Source organism: Taudactylus pleione, unplaced genomic scaffold, assembly GCF_031769625.1.
Source record: "Taudactylus pleione unplaced genomic scaffold, aTauple2 ptg000912l, whole genome shotgun sequence".
Lineage (NCBI taxonomy): Eukaryota > Metazoa > Chordata > Amphibia > Anura > Myobatrachidae > Taudactylus > Taudactylus pleione.
Window position 1 is genome coordinate 486195 of NW_028285313.1, and position 17231 is coordinate 503425.

General features: G+C 47.1%; 2 protein-coding genes across 2 annotated transcripts in view; one reads left to right on the plus strand and one right to left on the minus strand.

The window, feature by feature from the left end:
* The first annotated feature begins 392 nt into the window (after positions 1-392).
* ECE1 (endothelin converting enzyme 1) overlaps positions 393-17231 on the plus strand; it is a 136889-nt gene continuing 120050 nt past the window's right edge. The window contains exon 1 of the mRNA XM_088459490.1: positions 393-472. The gene's annotated coding sequence lies outside the window, so the exon portion shown is untranslated. The remainder of the gene's footprint in view (positions 473-17231) is intronic.
* ALPL (alkaline phosphatase, biomineralization associated) overlaps positions 14186-17231 on the minus strand; it is a 29951-nt gene continuing 26905 nt past the window's right edge. Inside the window, exon 12 of the mRNA XM_088459492.1 lies at positions 14186-17075. Within this exon, the coding sequence (XP_088315618.1) occupies positions 16804-17075 (272 nt within the window). The 3' untranslated portion in view covers positions 14186-16803. The remainder of the gene's footprint in view (positions 17076-17231) is intronic.

The window sequence follows — 17231 nt, forward strand, 5'->3', positions numbered from 1 at the left end:
TTCAGGGAGTCTCCTTGACAGTGAGGGAGAGTTATTACTTAGCGAGTATGAATAATTGTCTGAAAAGTTATCAGGGTGTTATCATCAACAATTAGATCTTACTGACTGCTTTGGGGCTCATTTACATTTGGATGTAAGTCAGTGTCATGACACGCCCCTCAGATGTAGCAGTACACGCCCCCTCAGATGTAGCAGTACACGCCCCTCACATGTATGACACGCCTCTCACATGTAGCAGGACACGCCCATAGGTGCTGCTTTCACATTCTCCCTGAAATGCTTTTTCAAAAGTAGGCAAGTATGGGCCTGACCTTTCTTCTTTGCATTCTAATTGTAAGTGAATGGGTTAAATTAAGCTTCTAATGAGTGTGCAGCTCGTTATGCATATTGAATAAAAGAAAGGAGGGTGGGATCCCTAAGGATAGCTTTCTGTGCAGTTCTGCAGCTCATGGATGAGGGGGTCCCCAATCTGGTGAGTGACCCTCTACCCCAACAGTCACCATATACTGTAATAAGTACTAATTTTCCTCTGTGGAAAGTGCTTATCTGTTAGTAAATATGGGACTATTGCCACCTGCTTATTGCATTCATTTCCTGCATGTTACTGTCAGTCTCTGTTTTTATTGTGGCTTTGCTGTGTAAATGGAGGTACTCCCATTGCTGGCAGTAGCGGCGGTGTCTGTATTATCCTTGGTTCTATGTCGGTGGATCTCAACTGCAGTTCTCAAGTACCCCCACAGGCCATGTTTTCTGGATTTCTTTAATTATGCGCAAGTGAGCTATGGTGCATACACATGTAGCGATTTTAAAAGAACGATTTGAACTATGCCGTTATCGTTCAAATCGCCCATTTAAATGGTCCCTACCAACTTACCATCTACCAGTGATCCGCGGCAATGTATGGACGATAGCGATATTGTCCATCAGCCGTGCGTGCCGGTCAACTTGCTCGATATCGAGCAGGTTACTATAGGGACCCGCGATTGTTGATCGCAGGTCGCTATAGTCGTCGGTAAATTGGTGGTGTGCTGGATGATCGCTAGCGATCATCCAGCACACCAGGGAAGGTGCGTAACTATTAGCCAGCGATATCGTATCGCTGGGTGCTCGCTACGTGTGTATGCACCTTAACTCTATTTTTGTAGGTCAGTAATTAACCCACCTGCTTCTACAGACAGAAATCCACAAAACCTGGCCTGTTGGGGGTAATTGAGGACTAGAGTTGAGAAACCCTGTTATACTGTGTGTAGGTGAGTTATGTGGCAGCTCCTAATTTCTTGCCATCATCACTAAGAGCTGGGCTTGAATCTGGGTTCCTGCCATAAAGGGCATTAATGCTGCTTATTTAGGCTTACCATATCATCCCTTTTAAAACCGGGACACATGAATTACACAGGTTCTGTGGCTGATTAAAACCAGGTGAAATACAGGCTTGAAGCCAGCCTGCCACAGAATCTGTGTAATACCCCAATTACACCAGCGCTAAAACCCGGGTTATTGCAGGGTTATCCCGGGTAGCTCCTTGGTGTGAAAGGGGACAGGGTTGCGAGTGACCTGGTAATCCAACCCAGGTAACTTGCAGGGTTTAACACGGGAATGAGCCGTGTAAATTGCACGATCCGGGTCACGATGACATGGAGCATGCCGGCCGGCTTCAGTGGTGCTTGAAGATGACATCAATGCCAAGCGTCCACTTGCACACCGGAAGAGCCAGGTCACTGCAGACCCGGTTGCGGTGTGAACGGCGCCGACTTGGGTCTGATCCGGTTTTGAATCCTGTTCCAATCTCTTGGTCAGACCTGGAATTTAGGTATAAAAGCAGTATAATTCATGTGTCCCGGTTTAAAGGGAGAGTATAGTAAGCCTATGCTTATTTGGTTGGTTGTAATGTCTCTAGTCACCCTGTTACCTGGCTATAGGTGTACTTGCCCCAGACCTCTACAGTGTGGGCAGCCTGCAGGTGAAAGTGAATTTGCATACAAATAGTGACCTCATTAGCGTTGACGTGGCGCACACACGGCTGCCACTAGCTGTCCTGGCCCTGTGTGGTGTGTACAGGACTCTGTTCAGCTCCCATCTGCTGGTCGGTATTGCCTTTTAGCGGTGTAGGGATCATTGATCTCTCTGCTCCCTGATGTTTGTGTTGGTAAATTGCATCACTGACAAGTTTGGTGTCTGCAGGAGAAATTAACCCCCGACCGCACCCTGATCTCCGCGCTCTGAAGTTTTTGGGTTTTATCGGAACATCTGAGCGTAGACCGGGTGTGATGATAAATACCTGCAGGCTTTTTCTTTTTTTTTTTTTTCTCGAGTAGAATAAATATTTGATTTTCCCTGTACACGGCTATTAGGAGTTCCTAAAAACACATCGACTGCCAAATTTCCAAATCATTTATTTTCATTCATTGTCTAAACTAAATGTCAGGGTCAAGTAGTGTTTATATGTGTAATGATCCACAGGAGAGGATTGTTTAGAGATCTGCAGAACATTGATGTGGGCTCTATTCATTGTTAATTATCACAGAAGTCATCATTGCTCTGGCGTGGAGACAGCTAATCTGAAAATTGCTTGCTGCAGTATTGGGGGGGGGAGGGGGGGGGGACAGTTTTTGTTAAACTTTTTTTTTTTTCCCATCCCTGGTTAGAAAGCATTTAAAAAAAAAATTAAAAATCATGGTTGATCGAGCGATGTTTTACAGTATTAATATAATATGCAGGATTAATTTTCTTTCCATTAAAATATTAATGCGCAAAAAAAAAAGTTGTAAACCTACAAAAACGGCATAAACAAAACTTTTTTTTTTATTTCTTTTTTTTTTTTTTTTTTTCCAATCCTGGCTGCTGCTTATGCTCTTCTAGCGACTGATCCATGATTGGTTTTTTAACACACTAGTCGTGTGTTTTGTTTTTTTTTTTTTTTCTTTTTTTATGACATAACGATGTCATTATCATTCAGTTGTCCAAAAAAATCGTCCAGTTTCTGCCCCAAAACAATGAACGAAAACTACCAATGCGCGCTCCCGTTTGTAGTTGTCGTTCATCGCCCCTAAACCTCTTGTCTAACCTGACGATATTGTCAGGTTGAACATATTCGGGGATGAGAGAGGGAGCCCGGCACTGAACAAAATCATTCTTGATTTCGTTCAGTGTTTGTGCTCAGTGCATAGTTGCCGACTTTCTGGCTGCTCCTTCCGGGAGGGAGCAGCCAGATCGGCAGGGCAGCGGGGGGTGTGCCCGAAAAAGGGGGCATGTCCGGATGGGTGTCTGATGTTTGTAGGTGTCATGGGGGCGGGGTCACACGATCGTGTCATTTTGGCCCCGTCCCCGCTACACAATGCTGATAATACAGGCATTGTGAGGAAGGGGGCGGGGACAAAATGACGCGAATCGCATCACTGGCTGCCCTCGCAGCGGGGGTTAAGAGTAAATTGCGGGGGATGTCGGGGGGGATCAGCGGCTGCCGGGAAGCTTGTCTGCCTTTCCGGGGGGGGCGGGAGCTGCACCCGAATATTGGAGGCTCCCGCCCAAATCGGGAGGGTAGGCAACCCTGGCTCAGTGTCGTTAACAACACTGAGCACACCCCTGCCGGCGACACACAGGTCGATTTTGTTTCGAGGAGAAAATCGTCCCATGTGTACGCACCTTTTAATCTACTGTTTAACTTAACTGCCACAACACCAAGTGAAAGTACATCAATAAGATGGGGGGGGGGGGGGGAAAGGAGGGGTTTGTTACCTTTACCATGCAGTCTCATTAAAAAAAATGGAACACATTGTATTTATTTTTTTGCTAGATGAACTGTTTTGGGGTGCAGATTATAGGGGGATACCATGGCACACAGTAGCTGGCATTGAAAAACACACTATATGCAATTCTAAAGCAGTAGACAAACACTGGACTTTTTTTTTTTTTTTCTCGAACGCACCAGGGACAGAACAGATCTCCTTTGTGATAGTAGTTCAGGGGATAACGCCGCACGGAGCAGTAATATACGCCGCGTCACTCATCTCAACAGACTTCTTGAAACACTATTTTTAAATTGAATTAGTAACAACTGCAGATTTTTGTTTTTTTAAACCGGATAACAATATATATGTTTGCAATTAGTGTTATAACACTCAAAACAAAGGTCTTGGGGTGCAGCTCAGAGAAATCAAGTTTTTAGTAATCTATATACTGCAGTTAGATTTCCTTGAATTAAAAAGGTCCATGTTCACTTGAATAAACAATCAAGAGCAACACACACAGTATCCTGTTTGCAGTGTGTATGTGTGAGACTAACGTTTGGAAGACACCAGGACGACTGATTGGCCGATCCGCTGTCCTACCTGACGAGTTAAGTGCATACACACTTGCCAATTGTCGGCCTGATGTGTCGTGAGCCTCTGCAGCAAGTGTATGGACGGTCGGCTTCAGATATATCGGGCATCAGCTGTGTCTACACTCCTGCGTGAAATGGTGTCCGATCACACGGGGGCAACTTTTATATGCTATCAAATAAACACGAGATCTGATGCTGGGCAAAATGATGGTTTGCCTCGTTCAGGGTGCCGAGCTTGGTGGGAAGATTCGAGCGGAGACTCTGATCACACCAATACTTAGGGGAACAGTTTATGAGAAAACCGAACCACTTATCTCTAAGTAGAATAGTAATGTTTTCATTGGAAACCCCACCCATGTACAGAACCTGTAACTTCTGCTGTGTCAGTACATATGAAGCAGGTTTGTGAAACGCGTGGTGTAGTACATTGTACTGGCTGGTGGAGGATAAGCCGGAGTTCAGATTTGCGCACAGGAGTACTCAGTAACTTGGGGTGAGTGGAGCCAGTCATGCTCAGGAGTACTCGGTAACTTTGGGTGAGTGTAGCCAGTCATGCTCAGGCGTACTCGGTAACTTTGGGTGAGTGGAACCAGTCATACACAGGAGGACTCGGTAACTTTGGGTGAGTGGAACCAGTCATACACAGGAGTTCTCGGTAACTTGGGGTGAGTGGAGCCAGTCATGCTTGGGAGTACTCGGTAACTTGGGGTGAGTGGAGCCAGTCATGCCCGGGAGTACTCGGTAACTTGGGGTGAGTGGAGCCAGTCATGCCCGGGAGTACTCGGTAACTTGGGGTGAGTGGAGCCAGTCATGCCCGGGAGTACTCGGTAACTTGGGGTGAGTGGAGCCAGTCATGCCCGGGAGTACTCGGTAACTTGGGGTGAGTGGAGCCAGTCATACTCATTGCCATGCATTTCCAAGCAGCTACATTTATGGCTGCTCTATTGGCACATGCCGTATTTTAGTTACTAGAGGCCCACCCAGATTAGGAACTGGACTTTGGCCTGGAAAGCAGATGGGAATGTGACTTATTAGCTACAGGAAGGCTTTGATTACATTGTAGCGGACACTTTCTTAGCACTTTGTGGGAAACTGGTTCTGTCTTTAGAGAATGTGATGCTGGTGTCACAGGTTATCTCCCAGCTCTCTGCCCCAACGGTCATTGTTGGTCTTTCAGGTCATTGTTGGTCTTTCAGGACTCTACGTTAATGAGACCTTGGTCTGCTGCCGAAATCATGTAGTGCAGGACCTAATTATTTAGATGAATGTGTTTCCACTCCAGTGCTGCTAATTGTTTAAACAGCCATTTATATTAGATCATTTGTTACAATGACATTGCTGTCACCAAGTGTTTTATAAAGTTATAAACTAAACTTTCTTAAAGTAATGAGAGGATCTGTGACAGATACAATTTATCCCCCCTCCTTACAAATCAGAAGTGTAGCTACATACACAAGACCCTCATGGAAAAATGTAGAAACGGCCCCATGTAACATACAACAAGGCTATAGAAACGTGTGCACATACATACATGTTTTATGATACTTTATCCTAACCCTAAAAATCATGGGAAGAAACATGTCAATATCTTAGTGTCGACCTTTGACTGTTAACCATTTAACCTTGTTGACCTAAATACATGTCTATTGTCTACAGAATGATGGTTGACCTAATGACCGTGTTGACCTTTTTACTGTCAACACTCAGAATGTCGACCTTTCTATTGTACTGTCGACTGGTATCTGTCCACTATTGAATCTGTCCATTATTTCTGGAAATATTTCACTTTTTATAAAATGAATCTTCCTTTGATTATCTTAAAAGATGCCAAGTTTATTAATAAAGAGCCACAAATACATGGAATTACCGGGCAGTCTGAATGGGTTGGGTTACAGGATCCCGGCGGTCAGAATACAGACACTGGTATTCCAACCAGTCAGAATCCCAATGCCTGAATGTAGGTAGCCTAACGCTAACCCTCCCCCCTAGTGCCTAACCCCAAACCTAATCCTCCCCCCCTAATACATAGTCAGAAATCTGAGCGCTGCCTGGATTGTTACTACGTTCTGACTGATTAGTGCACTACGTACAGGAAGGCTGCTGGTCTCCTTTTGTGATTGTATTCGAGTTTGTGGAAGTACCTCAATATATAGATAATACTCATTTTATTACAATATATAACCTTTTTGAGATAAGACTAATTTGAGTAATCAAAGAATATAATAAAATGTGTGTGTGTCACATGTACATAGGACTTTTGTCTGCAGAGTCTGTGGATCTGATTCAGAGCCGCTCGTAAGCGGCCGCTCGTTCGTTCAGAGCGACGTTTGCACAACTGCGCATGCGTACGGTTTATAATACGCATGCGCGAACCAGTCAGTGCGGCGGAAAATTGTTTGTTCGATATATAGCGAATGTCTGCTATTTTGAGTGACAGGAGGAGGCGTATGTGGGTGGTAACAGGGGAAGGTGCTTGAAAACGAGGAGTGGAGATCAGAACGCAGGCGTGCTTAAAGGTCAAAACGGGCGTTTTATGGGTGTGCATAATTAACAAAGCAGCGTCATCAACCACGTCAGTTGGGTGTCTTTTAGCCAAAACTGCTCGCAATATTGCGGTAGGAAAAACCAACCACAAGAATAGCGAGCAGTTCATAGGCTGTTCGATGTACTCGATTAATCTAATAAATAGCGGACATGACGTATGGTGCGAGCGGCCAGGGGGTGTATTTTTCAAATAAACGACCGCATGTTTTGTTCGCTCATTCAGACATGGAGGCGTCAACAGACCGCAAGGAGCGAACGGTTCATTTGAATAGTCACCCCCTTTTTCTGAGCGAGCGCTAATAGCGATAAGCTCTGAATCAGGCCCCATGTCCTATAAACAGCTGCACCCCCGGATACTGTAGTAGTTGTGCCCTCACTGGGTGTTTCGGCAGAGGGGTGAGGTTTACCCCTGTATTACAGACTTGCGGATCAGTTGGAGTGTTTCTTCTTGCTCTGAAATCTGGGCGTGTGATTGCAGTAATGATTCTGGCAGCGTGCGGTGAGCATCCGCCCCAGCAATAAACGTTACACACGTCGGGGGTCCGCTTTAATGACAATAGAAGTGTTCTGGCTTTTACCATTTTATCTGACTGTAGGAGAGATGTATCAGGCCTTGGAGACAGAGCAAGCAGAGAAGTTGCTCAAAGTTTTGAGTCATGTAACCCATAGGCTACATCGGCTAATGCCATCTTCAGAGAACGTTAGCTGCTGGGGTGAGTCTGGCAGCTTCACAGCTCCCTTAGAAAGCCATGGGGACTGCGGCTGCTTTTGGAAATAAGGGGTCCATGGCATGGATATGGAGGTCTCTGCTGTAATCCTCCTCAATATAGTACATGATACTTAGGGGCCTATTCATTAACACTAAAATAATGTTTTTTAAGGACAGTTTTCTTAAATAACGTTATTTTAGTATTCATGAAGCCACTTAGCACAGGAGAATACACTGATATCTCCTTACTAAGCTCCCCTGCGTTAATTTCCACACTCCCCATACATTAGTATGGGTACATTAGTATGGGGATATGGAAATTATGGTATTCATCAAATTCCGAAAATTCTGTATTTTCGGAATTTGATGGAGTTACTATTCGCCACTGTGAGGTGGCGTATAGTAGGTAACACTTACCTGCTTCCAGCTGGGCAGGTCCCCCGGCGTCTCCCTCCGGCGCTCTGATGAGTCCTCTGGCTCTGTCTGCAATGCTGACATTGTGTTCTACCAGCAGAACACAAAGTTTAGAAAATTTTTTTTTTTTCCTAAACTGCACTGTGGGCTGCTGGGATACCACATGACAGACCAGCAGGATGGAGCCGGAGGCGCTGCAGCGGGCAGGTAAGTGCGGGACGGGAGGAGGTGAGCGGAGGGGGTTGGGGGGGCGCACACAAACTTACCGCAGCTGTAAGTAGAGCTGTGCATGTGCTGGGTTTACAGATGTAACAGCGCATGCGCAGTACGGATTCCAGCTGCGGTAAGTTAGTGTAGAGAGGGAAAACTATCTATTTCCCGAAAAGCTGTCATCGCAAAAATGACAGCTTTTCGGAATAGATAGTTATAGGGAGGAGGAATGATGAATTCTCCAGTAATTAGGTAGAACTCCATGCCAGTTCTAAACCTAATTACCTCCCTTGCTATTTTAGGTATGATGAATAGGCCCCTTAATGTTTGCGTTTTGGGAGATATGAATATTGAATGATAAATAGGCCCCAAGGACTTGTCTATGTAATGGCGCTGGTAACATTCCTCCTGTGATGGGCCGTTTCCCCTGTTGCTGCGGTTGTCTGTGTGAAGTGTGAGTGGGCACGATTATCTCATTTGCATAGATGACCGCTGGCATTCGGGCAGGCTGTTGGACATGAGTACACAGCTAAGTGATTTTATGATCTGATGGCTAGCAGTACAGGACTGTGGGACCTATTCATCAATGAAAGCCGTATGACCTCCAATGATGAAGTTTTGAACTCGCTGTGAGGAATACTTAAGTATCCGTCTCGCAGCCGGGGAAATGTGACACCGCAGCAATTCATCATCACTCCGGTGAGGAGACGACTGCTCTAAAAAGCAGTTGTCCCCATGGTTAGTATCGCAGCTACTTCTGCAGCTGCGTTACGTACCTGCTCCCCGTCCTCGGGTCACGCCGCTGGGGAGGCATAGAGGAGGCGATGGAGGGATCTGCTCAGATCCCTCTTTGCATCCCCAGAACTCCTTCCCATAGGAGTGGGGCTAAAAGTAGGCCCGCCAAGAGCCACGGCGGGCCCGGGTAAAAGGGGGCGTGACCTAATTGTGGGAGGTGTGGCCACACCCCCTTTGCTTAAAAAAATAAATAAATTCTTGCAGCGTTGAGGGGGGCGCTCTGAGCCCCCTCAGCCCAGCACATACCCAATGATCGCTCCCCCCACAGGCATAGGAGACTGCTGTGGCTGCTTCTTAGCAGCTGCGAGCAGTCTCCCAGTGCCGCCCAGCACACAGCAGCATGTGCTGGGCTGCTGTGATGTAAGAGGGGGGGGAGAGGTGCCACACCCGGGTCCCTGCCAGGCCCCTCCAGCAAGCCCAGGTAATTAGTACCCCCACCCCCCCTCTCGGCGCCCCTGGAGCTGTCTGAAGATGGCGCTTGTTCTCGGCAGCGATCTTTTTTGGTGGGATAGTGATTTTTGTGTAAGCCACAATAAATGTTTTTTATTTTATTTTTTTCTTGGTTTTTTTTCAAGCATATGTATAAAGGAGGGAGCACAGCAGGTATCCCTTCCATTGCGGACAGCAGCCATCACTGCAAAGCTGTCGGGTTTACCAAGCTTGATAAAGTGGTGAGTGGCCAGGGCAGGTAACGCCACTGCAGCTTATGGGCTACATTTTGCAATACAAATACGGGGAGAGGGCTCCTCCGAACCTTTCCCAACAATGGCCGCCACACACCCATGGTCAGCAGGCCGCGCATACATGGGGGTATGCTCGGGGTCACGTTATAATAGTGCAGTGACCGTTTGGAGCCGCTGTCTCTGCATGTGTCTTTTGATACGTTCGGGCAGTAAAGAATGTCCTGTTTTTGTGAATTGCGTTGATGAGCAATTACAATGGTCTAAAATCCAATGGGCTCGATTCAATGCAACGCGAATTGAATAGCGCCGGGAGCTGTTCAATTCTGCGCACTGTTAGGTCAGGGAATACCCGTTGTTCCGGCTTCTCTCGCCTTAAACAGGGTGTTTAGGCGCGAGAACAGGCATTCTCCAAATAAACTTCCCAGCGCCATGCTGTTTCCGTCTTAAGGGCAGAAAACAGCATCGCGCCTGTACTTTTGTTGGATTTCTGCTCTCATCACAGGAGGGATGCGAGAAGAAATCCTTAGTCAGGCTTAGCAGCGCCCTGAATTTAATAGCTCCAGGACGCAGCTCATTCCTGGCGCTTTTCAATTCGCGTTGAATTGAATCGAGACCAAAGATGAATGTGCCCCACAGACACTTCAGTGGTGCTGTACGTTGCCATTGTGCTATTTATCCAGGCTCGGAAAGTGAGGGCTTTCTGATAGCTGGCACTGGCTTCCGGTGGCGTTACTGTAATTTCCCATGGAATGAGCTCCTGGGGTGCGAATAGATTCACTTGGTGTGCGCATGTGTGGCCAAATGTTACTGATGCACAGGAACAATCCCAGGACCTGGCAGTGTCGCCTTTCACAGCAGCTGTTATTGCCAAGTTGAGCTTTTCAAGGCTTGTTGGGTGGTTGCTGCTAATTGGGAGATGTTGCCAGTGATTACATTTTTTTTCTCCCTCGCAGAAACGCTCTTCGCCCTTTAATAAATAAGCCCCAGTGTGTTACTTGGAGTAACTGATGACATGAGTTACTATCTGTCCTTGTACAGGTACACTGTATTGAGTTTTTTCCCCCCAGGCAGGGCTGATGGGTGTGGGGGAGGGTATTAATAACCAGTTAATAACTCTGGGTGATCAAATGCTTTTATTTTTTGCATCTCCCATTCGCTATTGTGGTTGGTGCCAGTAGGAGAAGGAATGTGAGGGGAATATATATTTATCTATAAATGTCCCTATTTTCCAGATGAATTGCACAGTATAACTTATTTTGATTGGGTGATGCTAAAATCTATTCTTCTCTAGGTTATAATGACAGTGTATTTACAATGGCAACGGTTACATTGTAGCAATGTTTTGACTCCAAGGGGTCTATTTACTAAGCAGTGTTAGGAGACAGAGTGAAAAGTGATAAGGTGCCAGCCAATCAGCTCCCAACTGTCATTTTTCAAACACAGCCTGTGAGATGACAGTTGGGAGCTGATTGGCTGGCACCTTATCACTTTTCACTCTGTCTCCTAACACTGCTTAGTAAATAGACCCCCAAATTATGTAATGCCTTCCTCTGGGACCTCTGCTGCAGGTGGCTAGGGTGCCCTGTTTGAATTTTGGCCACAGATTCTGGCTGCTTTCCCTAATGGTCACAACTTTTGTTGTTTAAAGTCCCAGTGCTAGTTTTTACAAAGTGTCAAGGGGGGTGGGGGGCCAACACTGAACCCTCCTTTGGGTCATGCCATATTTGGGACCTCCCTCATTTAGGTATGGGGCTTAACTTTTACAGTTTCGGCTCTAAAGTGAACTTTAATCTCTTTAAATAGAAGCAAATATTTGATGCACAACATACAAAAACCTATTTGAGTCCTCTCTGGAAACGAGAGATCTGATGCCATAACAAATATTATTACAGAATGATCTGTTTGGGGAAAAACAGATTATAGGACACAATCAGGAACTTGGTGCCACATTGGTACTTGGACGTGCTCTGCAGACAATGAAGTCTCAGAGCAATGTGATCTGGGGTCTGACCTTTAATATGCGTTTGTTTAGGAGCTACCGTGCCAGCTGCCAATTTTGGATCCGAATGAAGTGAACGTTCTGGCTTTCCCCTGTGTAAATACGATGTCCTATTCCTGTCTGCGGAGTCCTGAAGATGGCCAGAAATACCTGGATGTACCCAGTGGTTTCTCTGCTATAAATAAGATGAATATCCTGGGGCTCTAATAGCCGCCAGCTATACTGGTCCCCAGTGTACCCAAGCCAGCTCTGCCCACCACATAGCGCCCACTGCAGAATGGGTATCCCCAAATAGAACCTGGGGAACAGAGGTGGTAATGTCTGTGCAGGGGGAACGTCTGATGTTCCAGGTCTGCAGAAGCCAAGCACCCTGTGGCTGGAAAACCTCATAGCACATGCACTATTTATATGTAGCTATTATATTACACAGGCTTGGTTATTCTGCTGGGAAATGAAAATTCGGATTGGAAGATGCCATGGTTCCTCATCTGTGCTAAGGTGACCCAGCAGCTGTGGTGCTCCTAGTCGGGTCACTACAAATAGTGAATAAATACTTGTCAGTGTTATTGGGGGGGGGGGGGGGGGGTCTTTTTTATATAAAACTTACCCTGTTATATAGAACACAAAGGGGCCCATTTATTAATGATTGCATTATGCAATGCGATCAGGGCATGCAGTACCGCGCCATAATTGCATTGCAAATTGCGATCATAGCGGCCGAATGGATGATCCGGCACATGCAGGGTGACGGGCTCCGAAAGGAGCCCCCGTTCCTGCAATGTGGCCGGAGGCTGCTGCGCATGCGTAGTCCCGCGGACTGCACATGAGCGGCGCCCATTGCCGGCGGAGGGATCTGGGAGATCCCTCCGTCGGCTGACATGCGGTAAGTCCCCATAGGCTAACGCTATGTACAGATGGCGTTAGCAGCTGGGGCCAATATCGGGGATGCTTCGCATTCCCGATTGATACATTTGGCAGCATCGCATCCCCCATAGAAAGCTATGGAGGGGGCGGCTGCCGGCGGCAATGGAGGGATCGCAGCAGGTATCGGAAATATGCGGTCCCTCCTTCTTACATCCGGGGAATACTTAGTATTTGAGGTAAACCCCCGAAAACAGGTGTTTTGGGGGAATTTACCTCAAATTCCCTTTGATAAATGGGCCCCTAATAAACTTAATCAGCCAGCAATCGGCTCCCAACTGTCATGTTACAGGCTGTGTTTGAAAACTGACAGGAGCTGATTGGTTGGTCGTTTATCACTTTCCAGAGCTTAATACATCGGCCTCTGGGCCTGATTCAGAGCCGCTCGTTCGCTATGAGCGATGTTCGCACAACTGCGCATGGGTCATAATGCGCATGCGCAAACCAGTCATTGCGGTCGGAAATCGTGCGCTCGCAAAATAGTGAGGGGCTGCTAATTTGAGTGTCAGGATGAGGCGTTTGTGGGTGGTAACAGGGGAAGGCGCTTGAAAACGGGGAGTGGAGATCCGAATGCAGGCGTGCCTAACTGTTAAAAGGGCGTTTAATGTGAGCGCATAATTAGTAAAGGAGCGCCATCGACCACGTCACTTGGTTGTCTTTTAGCCTGAACTGCTCGCAGTGATAGCGGTAGGAAAATCCTACCACAAGCACTGCGAGCAGTTCAGATGCCTTTCGATGTACCCGATTAATCAAATAAATACTGGAGATGACGTGTGATGCGAATGGCAAAGGGGCGTCTTTACAAAATAGCGAGCGCACTTTTCGAACGCTCGCTCAGACATAGAGGTGTTAACAAACCGCAATGAGCGAGCGCTCAATTTAAATATCCGGCCCCTTTTTTGGAACGACCGTTCGCAAATAGCGTCCGGCTCTGAATCAGGCCCTCTGTGTGCTGGAGACTTCGTGACCTGTATGGAGTGAGTGTGGACAGGGGGGGGGTCTTAGCAGTGCAGCCTTCTACAGTATACACTGGCAGAACAATGGGAGACAATGGAGGTGCCTGCCACAATATATTGCCCGCACTTAGGGCTGTAAATCTTTACCCGGAGTGTACCATCACAGCCCCAATACATGGCACCTGAGAAGCTACAATAACCATATACCAGTGGAGGTCACCGTATCTGACCATCAGATGCCGCATCCATCTTTATTTTATTTAGTTATTTATTACCAGTGATTTATATAGCGTACACATATTCCACAGCACTTTCCGCAGAACATGTTGTACCCTCCTGTTACTTCAATACCTCGCCTGTCCGAGGCTCTACCAGGCAAGATAAAACCATTTCTGCCCAGAATAGGTAGCTGTCAGTAATACCTGGTGTCGATCGGTCTAGCCACGATGCACGGCGTAGGATTGCGTATTGCCCAGGACTGTGGACAGTCCTAGACTTACTAATACATCTTATTTCTGTAGCACACAGCACAGGAATGGACCCCAGTCTCTGTATAACAATCGCACACATTGCTTTATTACATGGTTATTCCAACCAAAATAGACAATCTGTACAAATACAAAATTCCTCAAAATAAACTCTCCCTCTTTGGTACATACGGAAGATCAGTGGGGTCTGTATTATTGTATTGGAAAGTGCCACATGCATGGCTACAACAGCTTAGGGGCTGGTCATGTGTTGCCTCATTGTAGCATCACAACGTGAATATTAACTGGGTCATTTACTCCCCCCCCACCCCACCCCGCCCCCTCTTTATGCCGGGTACACACTAAGCGCTATATGTTGTCTGATCCGGCGGACCGAAGCGACTTATTGGGCAGGTCGTCCAGTATGTACCCACTGTCGCTGACTACGCGTGCTCCTGCATGCAGGTCTGACTGGCGACATCGTTCGCGTCAGTCACCGGCAAGTGTGGACTCACTTGCCTATGCTGGCATCCCGCCGGGTCCTGATGCTAATGAGGTCTGTATACACTAGACATTGTCTAGTGTACTGGCCATTAGTCTTGAGGATTGTGCAGCCCTCCTCCCCATATGCCTCCAGACCCACTGGAGTAGATTTACTAAAGTGCTGTTTTTTTGGAGATGTTGCCCTTAGCAACCAATCAGATTCTAGCTATTATCTTCTAGCAGGTGCTTGATAAATGTTACGTAGAATCTGGTTGCCTCCACTCCACTTCTGAAAACCCACACTTTAGTAAATATACCCCACTGAATCTAATGCTGTTCTGTTTTCCTGATGTCGGATTAAAAGTTAGATGTGTCCTCATACCTAGCCTCAATGCGCCATGCGGTGCCAAATGCCTGGAGTGAAACGCCAGGTCTCATGCGACTCTGCTAGTGCCAGGGTTTTTGTTTTTTTTCCGTTTTTGTTTGTCTTTTAATGAGTCTCAGTCACAATGCGATGTACTAGGACGCATTGGGAGACTGTGCGGAGTAGTTTGATATGTGACACTTGTATATCTGTGTGCTGCTGAGTCTGTATACAAAGTACAATTTGGCGTGGTAAAAAGCCACGGACGCTGGATCATTGCATTTCGTATACAGATCCCGACGCACAGATTTAAGTGTTGCATATCCAGTTATTCAGCCCAGCATGCCAGTTAATCCTTGTTGCATCACATTGCGACTAATGGTGCGTACACACGTAGCGATCAGCCAGCAATACGATGCCGCTGGCTGCACATCCTGCAACCTCCCTGGTGTGCTGTGTGTTCGATATCGATCATCCAGCACACCACCAACTCACCAACGACTATTCATCGCGGGTCCCTATAGTAACCTGCTCGATATCGAGAAAGTTGGCCTGCATGCACGGCCGATATCGCTGTCGTCCATACGTGGCCGCGCAACGCTGGTCGTTGGTGAGTTGGTAGCGACCGAAAAATGCATGATATGATCTATATCATCGTTCATTTTTATCGCTACGTGTGTACGCACCGTAAGACACGTTTTCTGGCTAAATAAAAAAAAAATGCCGTCAGTCACACAGAACCTGGCATGCCTAGAGGGGTTGTTCGGCACGACTGCAGCAACTGTGTATTAGGACACCTCTGTAGTACTAAGCGGCACTGGTCACCAAGAGCCGTCATTGGGGCACAGAGTGATGGAAGCTTGGATGGTTTCCCTAAATTTAGACCCTCGATTTCCACATGTTCCAAAACTAGGTTTCTACGAGTGTTTCATGTGTGTTTGGAAAGACGCTTGGTGTTTACAGAGCTACACAGATATGACAACTTTCCATGTATGTACAGCTGCTTATACAGGCCTAGGGACCCTTACAATAGCGGACTATCTTGTAGGCCTTAAACCAGGGGCATATCTATAATGGGTGCAAGGTGTGCGGGGCACACGGGTCCCTGGCTCCAGGGGGGCCCTGCACACCCTGCACCCATAGTATTACTCGCCTCTCCGGAATCCCACGTCGGCACGGGGGTCCGGTGCTGTAAAGACAGGAAAATGGCAGCCATGGACATTTTCCTGTCATTTGCACATGTGCAGTACAGGGAAAATGGCTGCCGCCGCCATTTTCCCGGTGACGTGCGCATACTCTATAGACTCTGGGCGCACTCTAGTGGCCAGAGTCTATAACTCCAGCGCTGGCCGCGCACAGCTCAGTGCGCGGCCGGGCAGAGGGCTCCGACACAGGATCCTTCTTCTCTAGAAATGCCCCTGCCTTTAAACACAAAGAGCACACAACCCCATGCCAGCCCTCACTGTATGAATATGGCAGTCCTACACATGTAGATGTGAAAATACTACTTGGGTAAATCACAAGGTTTTTACTTTGTGTACAGGTTTCCAGTGCGTAATTTGCGTTTCATCAGCGTAAAAAGTAAGCCCATCCCTTTCTGCGTAGAACTCCAGGACAGTTTCCAATCTTTCCTTAGTGGTTTTCTGAGCTTGCGTTTGGATCAATGATCCTCTGGCAGCCGATTATTTCTTTGTTCTGTTGCAGAAAGCAGTGTGGTTCTTTGTAGGAGTTTCTATAAAAATAAATTCCAGAAATACTGGTGGAATGGTCACATGAAACCTGCCTGAAGGACGGTGAGACCTTCCTGGGTAGTGGTGGTGGTGATGGTCTTGCTGCTGTGACAGAGGTTCGGGAGAATGTTAGGTGACGCAACCTGTGCCAACTAGAGAACAGCGACTCTGGCTAGAAGGTTGGCCTTGTGGGTGTCCATTGGCTGTTTATAACAAGAGGCGCGAGGTAAGGACGGATAGAAGAGTGGACAGCAGGGTCAGAGACGCCTTTGCTGTGTGCCCCAAAGTGCCAGATTTGCAGTGATCCTGATTTTGTCCAATGCAGGAGGCGTACGCCATGACGTGAGGTATATAGTTCTGTTCATGGACTCCATGCAGGAGATGGGCCAATGGTCCTTTGGCAAAAACTGCAACATCTTCTCCACCGTGGGTTTCTTGCTTCAGGGGAACTGCAGACTGTGCCTTGTAGTTGTTTTGGGCTGTAACAAACACACATGGGTTAATGCCTAGCTGTACCCCCCCTTATTTAGCATCAAACTGTTATAAAGAATGTATTTATGGGTGTCCACATGAAGTTCTGTTCTGTCACAGAAGGGATGTCTGTGCCAGGTGGAAATAGTGTAAATAAGGGTTGG